Source organism: Prionailurus bengalensis, chromosome B3 (genome assembly GCF_016509475.1).
Source record: "Prionailurus bengalensis isolate Pbe53 chromosome B3, Fcat_Pben_1.1_paternal_pri, whole genome shotgun sequence".
NCBI classification, from domain to species: domain Eukaryota; kingdom Metazoa; phylum Chordata; class Mammalia; order Carnivora; family Felidae; genus Prionailurus; species Prionailurus bengalensis.
This window is the reverse complement of record NC_057355.1, coordinates 38,098,970-38,117,501: the sequence shown is the minus strand read 5'-3', so window position 1 is coordinate 38,117,501 and position 18,532 is coordinate 38,098,970. Positions and strand designations below refer to the sequence as shown.

Here is an 18,532-nt window from a genome sequence, read left to right as displayed (position 1 = left end):
TGGGTAATAAGTTCTGGCCGCAATCTGTCCATTAACCAGTTGTGATACTTTAGACAACTCACAGGACCTCTCTGAGCCTCATTTTTGCCTTGACAAATGGTGACTTCCTGCCCTCCTTCCCACAGGAGGTTCTGAGAGGCTGAGCCTATATAAGGTGCTGTTCTTATTAAATCAAATGGCATAATCACATGTAAAACTGTCACCCGAGCCCTCAGCAGGTTCTCAAACTGTGAGTGGAATCTGAATTGAATTAGCATTATTTTTAAAAGTCAGTGAGCATTATATCATCTCAAAGTGATATAGAACCATCAAAAATGAATACACTTATTTCAGAGAGTAGAAAAACCAAGGTCTACAGAAATATGATAATTCCTTCTTATTTACTGCTGTATACCCAGCACCTAGCACCACGTCTAGCATATAACAGATCCACAATAAATATTTATTAAATGAATGAATGGTTACTTCTCTCTGAGTCCCTCTCTAGTACTCTCATTTGCAAGTTCTCCCTATCTCTGTTTTCAAGATATACAAGGTATTCACCAAGGAACCTCAACAAGATTTACTTTTTCTCTTTAGTGAAGGTATTTTATTTATATATAAGAAGGTTAACAGTTTATTTAAATTAAAATTTAATAGGCCTTTGGTACAAACAGCAGTGCCTATTATTCAATGTTTTTAAATGCTATAATGGGCACATTGTTGATCACAAGTTAATACCTAGTGACGGGAAAATAGATCCCAAAGGATTTTGAATCATTAAAGTAAAAGACCTGTCCCTTTAAAAGGTCTGCATCTTCATGTCAATGAAAGAGGCCTGTAATATGCAAGTAATAATAATGATGATGGTGATGATGATGACTTGTACAATAAGCACAAGGGCAATGATGACAATAAGTTTTACAGTGAAAATTACAATTCTGTTTCTTAACACTGATAGTGCAGGTAGACTGGTGGCCAATTTTGCTATACATAACATTACCATATGTGATTGTCCTTAAACGTTGGGTTAACCCCCTTACATTGTAAACTTTAACCTTCAGAGAGGATGAACCCAAGTCTAAACATCAGCTCTTGGGTAGAACTTTGGTTGGTCTACATATAATAGACCCACTTCCTCTGTTTATATCCAGTTGTCCCACCCAGGACTTTGGACGTCCACTCTCATCATGGAAGATCCTTGCTTCCTTTTCAAATGAAACCCAGAAACTTCTCTCTGGACTTGGAGGTCTTTAACTTTAACCACCAGAAACATTGCCAGGGCAGGGCAAATCTGGGCACTCACACTGCATCCTGCATTTCTGAGGAGGTAACACATATCTGTAGGACTCAGGATGGCAGCAGGTAGGGGCAAAGGAAAAGGCTCCCTACCAATGCTAAGAAAGACTAGAAGACTTTTCTACATACATGTGTTTAACAACTTGTCCACCAGCATCACAAAACCAATCTGAGTGGCCCTTTCCTACTTCCAGTTGCCACCTGTGGTCAAGTATTTTTATTTGATAAGATTTTCGCTTTTGAAGTTGTCCTTAACACTCATTTTAACCTAATGAGGGGCCGTACAAACTACATACCATCCATACAATAATGTTGGCTTGACAAAGTACAAGGTAATTTGCTCTAGGCCTTACCTATTTCTTAAAACACCCCTGAATCATCCCCCTCCCACCCTGTGGCACAAATTACTTTTCTCACTGATCATGTCCAAAGTACTCTCCAAGAGAAGAAAGCTGACCTGCATGGTGGCACCCATGTTCAATAAATGCATTCTCCTCCTGCCTCCCACATGCCCCTCTCATTCCTACCACTTGCCTTTCCTTTCTTTTATGCCAGTATACAACTGTCCTTCTTTCAAAATGTTTCAAAATCCAACTTCTCAAGGAAAGCCACCTTAACTAATCCCCGTTCAACTGTCACTTCATTCTCTAGTCTTTTGGAGCACAAGTATAGTACTGATGGCCAGAGTAATTGTTAACAATAATATTAAGTATTTATTGAATTTTTGTCACGTGCCACACACTTGTTATGTATTTTTACATGTAGTATTCCTAATCCTCACACCCTGAGAAGTGGGTGTTATTATCACCCCTAATTTACAAATGAAGAAACTGAGGCTAAAGTGACATGTTCAAGGTCACATGGCTACAAAGTGACAAATCCAAGATTCAAACCATGACTTAGCTGGCTGACAAGCCTGTGCTCTCTCTCTCTCAGCAGATGCTCACTGTGGTACTGCACTGAATTGATGGTGACTTTCTATGTAAGCCTCTCCCCCTCCTCAACCACCATCACCAAAGAAAATGTATGTTTCTCTTGTATATCCTCAATATGCTTGTTGAATTGAGTTGAACAGCTTAAAGCCAGAAAACACATCTCCTATTTTTTTAAATATATTCCATCCTTGTGCTCTGCACATAAGGTAATCATTAAATGTTAATGACTAAGCGAAATGGAATAAAATCAGTGTTGTGGTAGCCATTTTTAAGCTTTAAGAGTTTAAATGAGCAAGCCCATACACAGCACCACAGCTGGGAGCGCCATATTGCCATTAAGCCAGAAGGTGGATTAACGGGATGGGAACATTTGAAAACAGACACCACGAGAATGGTTAAGTCAGTTTCCCAAACCACTTTCTACAAGTAGCTACTGCTTTTCCCCCCATAATAATTTCACAATGATTAGCCTGCTAGGTGAGAAGTCCCAGGCAAAAACCTGAATGTCAGAAGAGTTTAGAATGACCACTAACTATTGGGCCAAAGTTGAAGGTGATATGGACAACAGGTAGAGTCATTCCAATCCAGCTGGTCAAAACGTAAAAGAACTGCCATCTATTATGAGCTTCAACTTTCAGGGTAAATGCCTTTGTTCTTTCCATCAGATTGATGAAATGCAATCTCACATTCCAACACATATGGATATCAAAATGTGTATTTGGTGAGGAGTAGTGTCTCATGCTACCAATTTCTGCTTCCTTTGGCTTTCTTTGCTCATAGCACAAAATTTCCTACTTTTTGCCAAAACCTTACTATGTAGCTTTTTAACTTAATTAAATATATAGGCAATTACTGACACCATCTGTCTTCATAGAAAAAGAACAAGAAGTGACACAAAAGACTGGGATTTTGAAGGGAATATTTAGCAAACAAAATCTTCTAGCCTCACTATAGTGATATTTATTTTTAGAAGCCCTTATGTTATTTTAAATCATTTATGTTTCTTAGAAATAATGAATTTGAGCTATACTTACAATGTGGTGGCTTTGGTGTGATTTTTTTAAAAGGAAAATATCAAGTAATCCATTGCTTTTTCAGTAAAACAAAAACTTAAACACGCCGTTGAACATCTGTTACCAGTACAGTCTAACACAGCACTTAAAATCCTTTAAAATCCCTGAAAACCTTTATAAAGTTACATGAATCTTCTGCATAAATAGAACTGTTTTAACAATATGTATATTCCTTTAAACATATATTTTGCTTTCTTAAACATAAGATTCATTGTGTTGCCTATCGTTCCAAGCTCTTATGAATCAATAAATGAAATGGCTTCGCTTCTTGGTGAAGTGCGTCTCCCCCTATCAGGTCACATTACTAGCCCACACGAGAGTACCTACTTATTTGTGTCTGGTTTTTTAACCTTTTTTTGATGTCTCTCCACAAATGTCTTAATATGTAAATGATACCAAACCAACCCACTGAAACTCAATCAGCCTAAGTTAGGAACCCATACAAAATGCAAGTCCAAATAAAATACCAAGATTCAGCCCCCATAGGGAGAGCATAGGCAGGGAATACAAAGGAATTCTAGAGAAGCGCCACATATGGCTACAAGAAGAATATAGAAATGGCAGTTACCACCAAGGAGGACAACTGTGTTCTCCTACAGCAATTCCCTGACCTAGAAGAGCAGGCTTTTGAGCCCCACTGGGCAGCAACTGAGTGTCCTACATAAAAACAGAGGGGTGCAGGATGACAGGACATCAATACAAAGAAGGTACTTTTCAAACGAATACCTTTAAAACTTCTATTCATGGTAAAGACTTATGAGATACCAAAGTATATGCAATCTCAGATTTGAGGGGGAAAACACCCATGTATATATTTTGTATTTTTTTACTCACTTGTTGACAAAGGAAATATGAAGAGAACTAATTCCACAATTATTTTCTACAAATTGCTTGAAGACTGTATAAAATGCTTCTATTAGTAGGGGCAAAACTAAGAATTCACACTTACCTGCCATGACTTATGAGCCTTCTGGTGCAGGCTGCCAAGCATAAGCTGTATATTAGGAAACCATGCATTGAATTTTAGAAGAAGAGATGGTGAGAAGGAGGGAGGAAAGGAGGGAAATACCTCCCTTAATGCTGTTTCTTTCATTTGCTAGAAACTGAACCTAGGGATGAATGGTGTCAGAGGGGGTCAGTTAAAGCAGCCTCTGGGGTGAAGCTCAGTGGAACAGAGGCCTAATGTAGCAGCAGAGCCCTGACCGGTAAGCTAGGACTGAGGAACACTTAGGTGAAACCACAGGGTGATTTTCAGTCAGCAGCTACTCAACTGGAATTTTTCCCAAGGCCCTAAAGCTCCACCCATACATTTCTGGAAAGTGCCACAGGACTTTCATTGATCACGAGCAGGAATCTTGGTGTTCTGCCTACATGGGAAGACAATATCTCTTTGTCTTTATAAGGCTCCTTTATTATAGGCTCTCAAAGTGCTTTACAGACAAATAACGGGGGCCATGAGGTAGAAAGGTGTTAAGTGGCTTGCCCAAAGTCCCACAGTACATCACAGGCCTTCCTCCGAACTCAGAACCACCTAGTAAGTGGGTGTGACTGCTGGCATCACGGTGCCCTCTCACATCCAAACATTTGTTTCCCTCCTAGGCGGAGAGAATTTCCAAGATCAAGGACAGGAGAGAAAGCCTGGACTTCAAAGTATAGCAAAGCTAGACTGTAATCCCACCTCTGCAGCTTAGCTGTGGAACTTGGTACGTTTCTGGGTCCTGTGAGCCTTCACTTCCACTTATAAAAAAAAAAAAGTGAAACAGAGGAAAAGCATGAGTAGGGGAGGGGCAGAGAGAGAGGGAGACAGAGAATCTTAGCACATAGCCCAACACGGGGATCCAACTCAGGAACCGTGAGATCACAGCCTGAGCCGACACCAAGAATTGGGTGCTTAACCGACTGAGCCACCCAGGTGCCCCTGACTTCCATTTTTATAAGTTGGGAATGTTAGCATTTGCCTCACAAAGTTGTTGTGAGGATGACACAGAAAATACCAAAGTACATTTTGCATGACAGACCTTAAACATACATTAATTTCCCTTCTTTTTCACTTCCCCAAGTCTGCCTCCTCAAGTCTGTCCTCCACTCGGTCAAATGGCAGCTTTCTAAACATTGCTGCCATCAAAAAAAGGTGGCATATTAACTTGATGCACTGCTGAACCGTTCACACCAGAGTCTATAGACAACAAAGGCAAAATCACGGAATTCAGAATCAGCTCACAAGATGGTCAACTCCAAAAGGTTCCATTACGACAAACATGGTACCTGGCACTCAACCCTCTACTGTCACCAAATGAGTCAGAATGTTTTGGATTATTAGATTAACTTGATGGGGATGAGGAAGTACCCCTGTGGAGCCCCAAGCCTCCAAAGGCAGGCTGAGGTGCTGGGAGGGCCCTGAAATGAGCGACAGAAGGGAAGAAGGGAAGCAGACACGTGTAGGACACAGCGTTCCTGTGTTATGTGCCCACTTGCTTAAATTAGACCTGCCTCTCTTCTAGATTTAACCATGACCAGCCCCACTTCATCCACGAGCTGATACAAAATGAAGGCCTGTGGTGGGATGTAGACAGAGGTGCACTGCATTTTTAAAAAGTGACATTGTGACCCCAGAGCTAATTGAATCTTTTTGACATATGCTAATATATCATCCCTTCTAGTCCATGACTGCGTATTAAGCCAAGGTATCAACCCTTGCTGGGTACTCTTTTGCTTTAGTGTATGTGGCAGATATTTTTCACTCACATATGGAAAACTTGTTAAGGTACAGACTTGAGGAATACATAGGGTAAATTCAGAGGGCAGTTTGGAAGGTGGCTTATCACAGGCTTCCTCATTCAGTCATTACTTACACGCTCAACTAGACTCAAACAAGTAGCCATGCGAATTGTGTAGGCGTCCTTCCAAAAATCGGTCTCCCGGAGAACAGGTTCTGTGTGTGCATTAGCTTTATTGAGATATCACTTCCCATAAAATTCACCCTTTTTAAAGTGTACAGTGCAATGGTTTTTTAAGTATATCCACAGAGTTATACAACCATCACCATAATCTAATTTTAGACCATTTCCCTTACCCTAAGAAGACATCCTGAACCCATTAAAAACCATTTCCCATGCCCTCTTTTCCCCAGCCACTGGAAACCATTTTCTGCCTCTATGGATTTCCCTGTTCTGGACATTTCATATAATTGGATCATACAATAGGTAGTCCTTTGTCATAAAGGACTTCTTTCACTTGACATAATGTTTTCAAGGTTCATCCACGTCATAGCAGATATCAGGGCTTCATTCCTTTTAATGGCTAAATAATATCCCACTGTATGGACATACCACATTTTGTTTATCTGTTCACCAGCTGATGGACATTTGGGTTGCTTCCACTTTTTGACTAGTATGAATAATGTTGCTGTGAACATTCATGTGCAAGTTTTTGTGTGAATACTGTTTTCATTTTTCCTGGTTATATACCCAGGAGTAGAATGGATGCATCACTTGATAACTGTAAGTTTACCCTTTTGAGAAACTGACAAACTGTTTTTTAACATGGCTGCGCCATTTTACAATCTTGCTAGCAATGAATTTCTAGCAAGGGCTAGCAAGGGCTTCCAATTTCCCCATATCTTTGCCAACACTTGTTACTGTCTCTTTTGTTTCAGCCATCCTTGTAGGTTTGAAGTGTTTTCTCTACTGTCTGTGTTTTATAGGGAAGATTTTTTCCCTTGTGTTACTTTTCCTGGTGTTATTGATTCTTGAGTAATCCAACAAAGATTTATTGTGCATACTTACATCAAGAGTGCTGTGCTAGTATTACACAGGACGCAGATATGGATAAGACAAGTCCCTGCTCTTGGTCTCAGTCTCCTCTCTAGGAATTTCCCAAACGTAAACAAACTTGCCTTGGACTGGAAATCAAGAGCTCTGAGCTCTGATCTGAACTCTGCTCCTGACCAGGCCTCTTTCCCTCTTGCAGCCTGAAGCCTAGAGTTGGAGGGGGACTGGACTAGACCAACTCCATAGTTTGGACTGCCTGTGTTTCTTGCCTACATATTTTGCAACTGAGGTTGTTCTTTATTTAAAAAAAAAATCTGATTTACTGCAGATGTCAAGGAAAGTGGGAAGGAAAGGCAAATCTCTGCTGCCAACTCACTGCACTGATGGGACCAGCGCCATGTACTCATCCAGATCTCACTGTACACAAGTCTTCAGTGTCCACAACGACTGGGCACAGGGATCCTCCCCAGTGACAGCCACAGAACAGGAGCTTTCTGCTTTGAAAATTCACACAAAAGCCTTTTGGAGATTATTTGTAGTAATTTTAAAGGAATACTTCTCAACTAAGCAAATCATTCACCAGCCCTGACATTTATAGCGTGAAAATTACAGAAGGAGAATAACTATCTACAGTATGAGATTATTATATTGAATGGCCATGGAAGAAGCATATACAATTACTAGTCCTAGAAACCCATAATAGGTTATAAAAATTGGGTTTTTGTGTTTATTTTAGTCTAGTGCCTAATGTCAAAATAAGAAAATGGCCTTCTAAAAATTCATGATACAAAAAGGAAATACTTAAAAAGAAAAAAGAAATGAGTACGTAATTCTGTACCTTAATACAAATAATATTAGTTAGGCCATCAGTCTTGAAAGTAATAGAGGGAGGATCATAAATGTATACAAGTAATGGAAGTAACTTGGAAAAAGAGGCAGAAAAGGCAAGAGTATATTAAAATTTTTGTAATTTTTTTAACAAAAGTGAAAAACATCAATAGAGCTGCTGACGGTGTTAGGTTTAAATTTCAATATTTTCCATTTTGGATCCCCAAATTAATTATGAATATAGTTCCTGCACACCCTGAAAGAACTTCTGAAGTCACAGAGAAGCTTCTAGCACTCCAAAGCAACTGGACTGTTAATGCTGGTGACTAGGTGTCACAGAAAGAGCTGGACCAGGACTCAGGAAATGTGAGCTTTGATCCCAGCTCTTCCCCTAACCAAGGGACCTAAGTGAGTCTGTTCACCTCCCAGAGTCTCATCCATAAAATGAGGACAGGGGAATGATGGAAGACATATTAGGTCTGCAAGACAGAATTGTTTAAAACCTCTCTGGGCCCTGAGTATTTTGGTTTCAGAGAGCCCATCACCCTACATCATATTAAATGTATTTAAATGTACTTTCATACAATAGCATTTAGATATAACTGTATGAGTTGTGTTGCATTTAACTAGCACGTCAAATTTGGTCAGTATTTTAAAAACATTGATTACTTTGTACTTTTTGTTTTATATTTGGAATCCAGTAACATTTTCCCCCCCAGAATCCAAATATTTTGAAGGCCTTTGAAAATCATGGAGGCCCTAGGCATGGTGGACTACTGGGCCCTGGGTGCTAAGTGGCAGGGCCCAGATTTTCTGCTGTCTCTGACCCCACAGACTCCACAGGCCCAACATGAGGCAGTGTCCAGAGTGGGCAGTACTGAAAATGGATGCTGTAGTTGCTCAGAGACAGCCTTGTGAAGCTGTAATATAAATCGAAGGATAAATAGAATTAATAGGGACAGAGGGGGAGGCTTCCGAGAAATACTGAGTCTCATTTGTTGAACAGGGCGCAGGGCAACTGCCCCATAGACGGGCAACAGTAGTTCTCCTTAGCCTCTCCAAGAGACTGGGCCATCCCAGAAGCTGCCACTAGGTGGCAACATGCCAAGACACTGCAGTCCCCTCTGCCTTTCTATTGATTTTTTAAAATGTAATACAAACAATTCTTACCAAATATCATAATCATATTAATATTTTTCTAACTGAAAATTCTTACAGTGCCTTGTAAAAACTTCTTTAAAATTAAGTATCATGTATTTTGTTTACCACCATGGGGAGCTCAGCACTTCTGCTGATAATCAACATGGGAAAAGATATCACATAGTAGCCACCTAAGACAGTACTCTGTTTGATACCCAGGATTCTAGAGCCTGGGTCTTGTTTTGTTTTTTAGTTTAGTTATTTATTTGAGAGATACAGAGAGTGGGAGAAGAGCAGAGAGAAAGAGACAGAAAGAGAATCCCAAGCAGGCTCCACACTGCCAGCATGGAGCCCCCACACAATGAGATCATGACTCGAGCCAAAACTAAGAGTTGGATTCCCAACCGATTGAGCACCCAGGCACCCCCGGAGCCTGTTTTAACAGCATCTGAGAAGAGGTAAAAGTGGTCCTTATCTCTGAGAAGCAGGGAAAAATACTTCAGTCAAGAGCCAAGCAAGTGAGTTCTTATGCCTACCCCTGACTCTGCTCCTGCCAGGGCTACAGGGAAGAAGTCAGGGTCCAAACAGATTTGTGTCTGCCAAACTCCACAAAAATAGTCTCATACAGTTTCCTTGTAGTCACTGAATCCTCACAATACCCCTCAGAGATAGAGGCCATTACAGACAGGTCTGTGTTAACATACAAGGAAGCTGAGGCCCAGAAAGAAGAAAGTTAAGATCACACAGATAGCAAAGGGCAAGAAAAGACTCCCAGTGAGTTCCTGTAACTCTGGTCCCGTGCTCCTGCCATTCCAGCGAAGCTACGTGCCTCCCTCCATGCATAGGCCCCTCTAGTCTCCACTACCCTGAAGCTGCACTCACTTCTTTCCCTACCAAGCTGCCTCTATCCGTCTCAACCTTATTTCATCTTGGCCTAAATATGGTGAAAAGCATGGCCCCTAGGGAAGGCTTCATGTCCTGTTGGTCACATAGACCAAGGTTTGTACGTCTTGCATCTCCCCAGACAAGGAGGGCCTTGAGCCCAAGGCCCAAAAGTGACAACAGAGAAAAAGGTGCCTCCCTAGCAGGGGCCAATTCTGCTCTATCCCTACACCCAGCCAAACGTATCCTCCTGCTGAGTTCTGAGATCTCACTCCATCCTCCAGAACATCACTCAACAAAAACATCTCAAACTCATCACGGCCAAATCTAAAATTGTGATTTTACCCTTTAAACTATTCCTCTAGCAGTCTGCCCCCCTCAGCACATGGTAATTTCATCCTTCCATTTTTTCAGGGCAAAAGTCTTGAAGATATCCTTGACTCCTCTTTCTTGCACACCCTGCATCCAGCCCATCAATAAAGTCCTTTAGGATGCAGTTTTAAAAGGTATCTATAATATGACCACTTCTCCCACCCTCTGTTGTTACCATGCCGACCCAGCTACCACCATCTCTCACCCATTTTATTGCGATAGTCTCCTAACTAGCCTCCCTGTTTCCATCCTTGGCCCCTCATGGTCCCTTCTCCCCACTACAACCAGAGTAACCCTTTAAAGTTATAAGTTAGATCATGTCACTCCAGTTGAGTTTGGTCTCCAAAGTTGTAAGTAGGAAATAAGGCCTTGGCATATTACTTTGTACAGTAAGGACAGAGGGAACCTTGGCCTACCCATGCCTGTGTTGTCCAGCAAGCAGAGGGGCTGGGCTGGTGGCCTGGCCTCTACAGCTTAGCTATAGCTGTGGGGACCTATGGGTTTGACAGAGGGTTTGTTCTCACTCAGTGGTGGATTTCCTGTCACAATGAGACTATGAAGAAAGACACGAAAATGGACAGGGAGGTGGTGAATGCATCCCTCAACCAAAGCAGGCTGCTGAGGAGGGTAAGCTGGGGTCACACTCTGCTTTAAAGGCCTGTTACCATCCCTGTGGTAGGTGAATTCTCAGTGCTTCATCTCCCACTTGCATTAGCTGGAGAATCTTCCTACAGAGTGAGCAATCGTCACAATTCTGTCAGCCTCAAAGATGCATCTGTGAGGGAAGGTCCTTCAGGACTATCCTCCCCAGTGATTAGTTGGGGAAAGCGTGGCCCAGAGAGGCCACTTGCCAAAGATCAGGGATATCTGTCAGATGCTGGTACCAAAGCAAGTCACGTAGCCTGTCTGGATATCAGGTTCTTCTCCTTACAATAAAAGAAGAAGATGATAAAGAAAAGGAACAGAAAACCTAGACAGGAATGTGCAAAACATCTGTGAATCCCCTCAAGCTCTGAAATTCTATGATTCTTCCACAAATGTTGTTTGATCTATAAATCAGTCTGTTGGTCCCATAAGACTGGACGCCCATAAGAGAAGGTTGGCAAGACCAACCTCTTTGCTATAAAACTTTATTTACAAGTGGAGACAGTCACATAATGTGGGCCTGGGTACATGTGCCCGTATCTGTAGGCTCTGCCTCCCATCCACTATGCCTGTCATGGGAAAGAGCCAACATGGTGGGGGTGAGTGCAGCCTTCACCTGCCTGGAACACCTAAGAAAAAAAGGGTTCAATACTGGGCCCCTCTCCCACACCTTCCACATTGGAACATGTTATGACCTTTTCATCCCAAGGCTTATGGCCCAAATAGGATGCAGAACCTGGGAATAGGATAATTCTGGGCGAGCTTGCCTCTACCTGACCCTGCCTTCTGCTTGTCACATGCTTGTTTAAAGGTCGATGAGGTTCTTACAGTTTCTGGATTGCCTCCTGCCCCGTGTTCTCCCCACTTTTCCCCAGGTCTCCTGATGGAGCTACAGCAAGGATTGCATCCAGTGCAGTGCTGGTCAGAGCGGCAGAGAGCTGGGGCCTCTGCAGTACTCCCCCACCATACCCCTGCTGGCCCTGTCTCTTGCTGAAGTTGCAATGGGCTTTTTTGCAATCAATATGATAGAGAATATACCCACATGTGTAATTTTTCATTTTCTAGTAGCCTTGTTTAAAAATGTAACAAACAAAAATAGGGAGCATCTGGGTGGCTCAGTTGGTTAAGCATCCGACTTCGGCTCAGGTCATGATCTCACAGTTCATGGGTTCAAGCCCTGCACTGGGCTCTGTACTGACAGCTCGGAGCCTGGAGCCTACTTCAGATTCTGTGTTTCCCTCAGTTTCTGCCCCTCCCCTGCTTGTGTTCTATCTCTTTGTCTTTCTCAAAAATAAACATTTAAAAAAATTTATAAAAGGGGCGCCTGGGTGGCGCAGTCGGTTAAGCGTCCGACTTCAGCCAGGTCACGATCTCGCGGTCTGTGAGTTTGAGCCCCGCGTCGGGCTCTCGGCTGATGGCTCAGAGCCTGGAGCCTGTTTCCGATTCTGTGTCTCCCTCTCTCTCTGCCCTTCCCCCGTTCATGCTCTATCTCTCTCTGTCCCAAAAATAAATAAACGTTGAAAAAAAATTTTTTTTTAAATTTATAAAAATGTAACAAAAAATAGATGAATGTGGTCTTTAAATTTTTTTTTAATGTTTATTTATTTTTGACAGAGAGAGAAAGAGCATAAGTGGGGGCGAGGGGCTGAGAAAGAGGGAGACACAGAATCAAAAGCAGGCTCCAGGCTTTGAACTGTCAGCACAGAGCCTGATGCAAGGCTCAAACTCACAAACCATGAGATCATGATCTGAGCCGAAGTCAGACACTTAACCACCTGAGCCACCCAGGCACCCCTTTTTTTTTTGAACGTGGTCTTAATAACGTATTTTACTTCACCCACCATAACCAAAATATTATAATTTCAATGTATAATCAGTATAAAATATTAGCAATGGGATATTTCACAGTATTTTTTTACCTCCTTGTCAGTCTTCAAAGTCTGGTATGTATTTTACATTTATAACACATCTCAATTTGAAGCAGCCACATTTTAAGTGCTCAATAACCACAAGTAGTACAATCTAGAATATACATGAAAGTCTATATATAATGTCACTTACTGCTAATATTCTGCTAATATTAACCACTCACTGTCAATATTTTGTTATATCCTCATCTAGTTTTTTCTATGTATAATATTATTTTTGCAAAGCTGAAGTCATATATCCTTCTCTTCCTCCTCTTGCATATATGACAGAGAATCCCAAGCATATACCTTCCTACACCATCAAAAGTTGTTCACAATCATCATCTTTAGTGATAATATCATAGAGTATCCCATCATTTGGATATGTTATAATCTTTTTAACCAATACCCAAATGTTGGACAGCTGCAATCTTTCAATCTTACAAGTAATGCTGACATGAGTATTTTCGTGTTAAGGATTCTTTTTAAGGTCTTGATGCAAATGTCTCTAGGATTCTAGTCATTTTTAACAAAATTATTTTTACATCAGCAGTAAGGCAAACAATTGTCAACTAGTGATTTATGACTGGGAGCCAAGACACCTTGTTCTCTCATCCACACCTTTGATACCTGGCTCTGTAACCTAGGGCAAACGACTTCACTCCAATGTATAAAGTAAACTGACTGTATTAGATGATTTTTAAGAGTCTTTCCAACACTAGCCTTCAGTGACATTTTTCCCTTACCCTCATATCTAATCAATTAACCTGTCAAGCTAGTCATTACAAGTCCCACATGTCACGTCAAAGCCACTCCCTAACATTTAAAAATCCATCCACTTCTCTCCATCCCCACTCACAATGCCTCTGTACAGGCCGCCATCATTGCTCCTCTAAACTGTGATGGGAGTATCCAGGGCAGAGAGAGATTAGGTTCTAAAGTTAACAATGAAATCCAAAATCAAGAATGGGATTAAAGGAGGTACGTGTGAATGCAAGAGGGTGACATAGAGGAGATGCGCAATGAATGTTTCCTATGTTGGAATCTGACACCAGCTTCAAGAGGCCCACCTAGATCCTGATCCCTAAAAGCTGGAGTGGAGTTCACAGTAAGGCATCAGAGGTGCTGAGGTGTCTGCTGCAAACCCCGCCCCGCCCCATCCACAGGACAGGATGAGGTGGGAAGACAAAGGCTCAGCAGCCTCCCCTAAAGGGCTGACAGTCTAGAGGGGGAGACGGGACCCCTATACGCAAAACAAGCATGCCTCAGGCAGTGTCTTCAATGGAAAAACCAGATGGAGAACAGAACAATTATCTGAGCAATTCCGGCAAGCCTGCTGTTGAGGAAAAAGCTTAACGAAATTTGTTCTACTATTTCTTTTGTGAACCAAGGGTTTAGGGCAGTCTGGGGAAGCAAAACTACTTCAGCTCTAGAAAGAACACAATCCTAGCCTCTGCTCTATGATCTTAAGCAAACCACGAAGCCACTTTTTTGATCTCAGTATCCTCATTGGTCAAATGGAGAGAGAGTAATACCAATCTTGCCCAAATCTAACCACCTACTGGACTGAGTTGTTGTGAGGTTGACCACAAGGATTATGATTGGGAAAAACAGTTGTTAAAAGGGGCAATCTAACAGCTACACAGGCGACTGAAAATGTGTCTCCTAAGATCCTACTCCTCAAGGAATTGCTTAGTGATCAAAAATAACATTTGTATTGAACTTTCATCATTTGTAAGGCAATTTTAGGTGCATTTATTTTGTTTTCAAAGCCCTGTGTGATAGGTGTTATCATGTGCTCCTTTCACACTCAAGAATACCAAGATTGAGGGAGCTTAAATGACTTGGTCAAATTTACACTGTTTGCAAGGGCCAGATTTAGGCTAACTCCTTGGTTCTATACTGTGCTGCCTTCCCATTAAAATCCTTATCACTAGGAGTGCGCTTGTCATGATGAGCACTGGGTGATGTATGGAATTGATGAATCACTGTATTGCACACTTGAAACTAATACGACATTGTGTGTGAACTATACTGGAATTAAAACTTTAAAAATCACCAAAACATTAATATTATTAACATAAATATTAATAATGTTTGTTATATACATTTCCCTTTAATCAAGGACACGAAAACATCAAAAGAGAAACTCTGGGGAAAAAGTGCCTGACATCTAGGAACAGCAAATCCACTTTCTCGTATTAAGAAAAAGTAGCTGTCCCCATCTGATTTGCATTTTATGCCATACAGCAAGAAATATTTAAGTTGACAAATAGGATATTTACAACTGCAACAGATACTTGGCAGTTAGTTTTTAACAATTGTTGCAAATGTGATTTATTTGCTATTATAAAAGGGCATTACTGTGCAAATATGACTCCTGAAATTAGCTTCAGTTTAGCAAGGGGCCTTGACAGCTTGACCTCTTAATATCCTTATAATGATGCCATTTACATTCAATGCTTACTCAAGTCACTCGCTGCTACATTTGTTTGAGAAGAGTCCACTCTAGGGCAGATGTATTATGTATTTTAACACGTAGAGTTAGTATGTGGGGCACATGGAGGCCTTCTAAGAGGAAAAACTGTTTAATCCAGTCTTCATGAAAATGTGTTCGTTTCCAACTTCCTACAGTGAAAATGCGTTAATGCTAATTACAGTGTACTACAGAAATACAATACTTCATGTTTTCTCCACAAGACATTTTCATGGCATGGATTATAGTAAACAAGGGCATGTTTTCATCCTCTGCGACTTTAGCTTTTAATGTGACTGGGAACTGGTACAGGTTAAGGAATGGCTGGGCCAAGAGTAGTGCCGTTTCTGCCAGCAGGGAATGGGAAAAGGGTAGACTTGGAGCCAGGAAGAACTGGATTCAAATCCCAGCTCGGCCATTTCCTGGCTACGTGGACTCTCTCTGAACCTCTGTTTCTTCATCTATGACATGGGACTATTATATTTTAGGTTCTTATAAAGATCTGAGATGTTTGTGAAGCATCTGGCACTTTGTAGGTACTTGAGACCTGGGAGCCAGTCATATTTGGGTTGTTTGTCCAAGCTCAAATGTCACCTTCTCCAGGATGCAGCCCTGACTTCACTAGACAAACCCAGTAGTACTTTGTTCCATCCCTTTATTATATCACGTATTACATTGTGTTGTAAATGACTGAATACATATGTATCTTTCTCCTCCTTGATGGAAGGACCTTTGCGTCTTAGCTTTGCCTCTTCAGTAACTAGCACAATAGCCTTGAACTTGCCTTCACTAGCCTTGAGCATTGAACAGCTCCCGGATTCAGTGTGAGCGTGGGCATGACAAAAGCAATTAAGGATGATGGTTCACCCCAGGAGAGGGGAGAGGTAGCACAAGATTCACTTCTGCCATTGCTGGTTTATAGTAAATGCCCAGTAAATATCCATCAAAGGCATTAATGGACTGACTTAGCTATCGAGTGGCTTACAATAACTTATTGCTCACATATGTCTATTTTTCAAAGCACTTTAATTTTTATTGCATCATCATATTCTTCTAATAGCCCTGCTGTTCAGCTAGGGTGGGTGTTCTTATAGTTCTCATTTCCCGATTGAGGATACTGTGGGCTTTGTGGGGTGGTGAAATGATTTTCCCACACTCGTGGTAAATGGCGGTCACGCTGAGACATACAGGCCAACCATGAGTTTCCCTCAAGTTTCATAGTGAGATTTCCTGGCACTGCTTTTTCTGGAATCAGGGCAGTTTGCCCTTTTCTCCTATTCACTCCCTTGTTCCCCCTCTATCTGCTCCTCTTCAGGCCCCAACCTCTGAAGCTTCCGTCCAGTCTCATTTTTCTCAGCAGAAAACATTGCATGACTGGGGAACTCGTACAGGGTGTGGACTGGCTGGGCCAAGACCGGTGTCATCTTCCTCCTCCTGGATATGGCAAACCACAGGCAGGAGAGTCAAAGTCCCCATGAGCCTTTTGGAACCCAGCATCTCCAGCAGATTATCTGGGCCAGGTGTTTCAGTTTTTGTAACTTTTCACAAGAACCTTCAATCTTCTGGTTAGAATCAGATCAAAGGCTCCCATCCTTCAGCTGAATGAAGTAGAAACAGAAGCAAAAGCATCTACTCCATTCAGTCACATGTACGCTGGTTTGGGTGGGTCCCACATGGTTTGGGCTGGTTAGGGTTGGTTGGGGCTTTCTCTCCCGGTCGCTGATCTCACCTTCACTTCTGTGGCTCCTGTTTTAATCAGGTGTGGGCAACAGGCCTCAGCCTCTCATACAGTGACCAGCTGGCCCTGACTCAGCTCACCTTATACCTGACCAACGGCCATCTGGATTGCAGATTGGGTACCCTTAAAGTGCCCAACTTTGTTCCCAAGAAAGAGAAGAAAATGAGCTGCCTTAATGCCCTCTCAGTGTCGGTAAGCAACAGATGCTTCCTGATTCCCCATGGTGTTCAACAACACTCAACCGCGGCTTCCTGAGCTCTGGCTATGTGCCCAGCTCTTTGAGTATAGAGAGAAGAAAGAACCTCAGGCAAGTCACTTAGCCTCTCCAAAATGGGTTTCTAGGATACTAATGTATTGGCCAGAGGAAAGGGGAGAGGGTGTTCCAGAAAGGGAAAGCACCATATTGAAGGGGTGAATGAGCATGGGGTTTTCCAAGGGTAGGTCTGTTGGGGCATTTCCCCTCCATCTCTTCTCATCTTGCTTCCCTGGACAAGTTCTTCAATTACCAGCAACTTCTGACAAAACCCATTTATTTTTTCTAGTTCCAATCTCATTTTTGAGCTCCAGACTCCTAGATCCACCATTCTACGAAACTTCTCTAGAATCCTCAGAGTCAAGCTGTCTCAAACTGCATTCATTGTCTCTCCTCCCCCTATATTTCCTCGTGGAGGGTCCTGCCAGAGGCTGACGGGACACCTCCACCTCCATATCCAGTCAACACCAGCTCATGTTGATGAGCGTCAACTCTGACCCCTCCTCTCCCTCCACAGAGATACACCCTAGTTTTGCTCCACACTAAGATTCTCTGCCTCCTGCCTCTCCCCTCAGCCTAACCATACATACAGTCAAGGTGGTCAAGGTGAAAAGCAAATCTGAGCATGTTGCTCCCCTACTTATGATTTTGAAAGGACTCCTGTCATCTTCAGGAAAATTCCAACTTCCCAGCAGGACCTCCATGACCCGCTTCTTTCCATGGCCCCAACCTCCCATCTCATCACTAATCCCTAGTGTGGCTGGGGCCAGCAGCCTTAGGGCTGGTTGAGGTTTACCAACCTTAGAACCCAGGGAAACAAAGCACAAATCTCCATGGAGGCAATGGGCTAGGTTGGTTTGGGGGAAGGAGAACAGAGGTCAAGTGGACCAGCTGGTGCTTAGTGTACATGGAATATGAGAGCAAACAGGGGCTCTGGCTACAGCTGCTCTGACTGCTACCAGAGGGTTTCTGCTGCCTCTCCCACAACAGTGGGCTTCATACCCTTTCTGCAAAGGAAAATCTACTTGAGATGCTAATATATCAAACATAAAAAAGGAATTCCAGTGGTTAGTAGAACCCATACTTGTGCCCTAGAGATGCTTTTTTCAGAGCAGTATCTCCTGATTCTCTGCTGAGCCTCTTCAGATCCAGGAGATACCTCTGGATTTAAAGAACCCTTGTTTGACTCTCCCCAGGGTCGCTAGAGTCACCTTCCTTGGCAGAAACTCAGCATA

General features: G+C 42.3%; 1 protein-coding gene and 1 long non-coding RNA gene across 2 annotated transcripts in view; one reads left to right on the top strand and one right to left on the bottom strand.

The window, feature by feature from the left end:
* LOC122468475 overlaps positions 1–18,532 on the bottom strand; it is a 100,696-nt gene that overhangs the window by 39,846 nt on the left and 42,318 nt on the right. The gene's annotated exons all lie outside the window — the stretch shown is intronic.
* Positions 1–18,532, top strand: part of IQCH (IQ motif containing H) — a 212,145-nt gene that overhangs the window by 168,048 nt on the left and 25,565 nt on the right. The window contains 1 exon segment of the mRNA XM_043555092.1: positions 17,066–17,236. Within this exon segment, the coding sequence (XP_043411027.1) occupies positions 17,066–17,236 (171 nt within the window).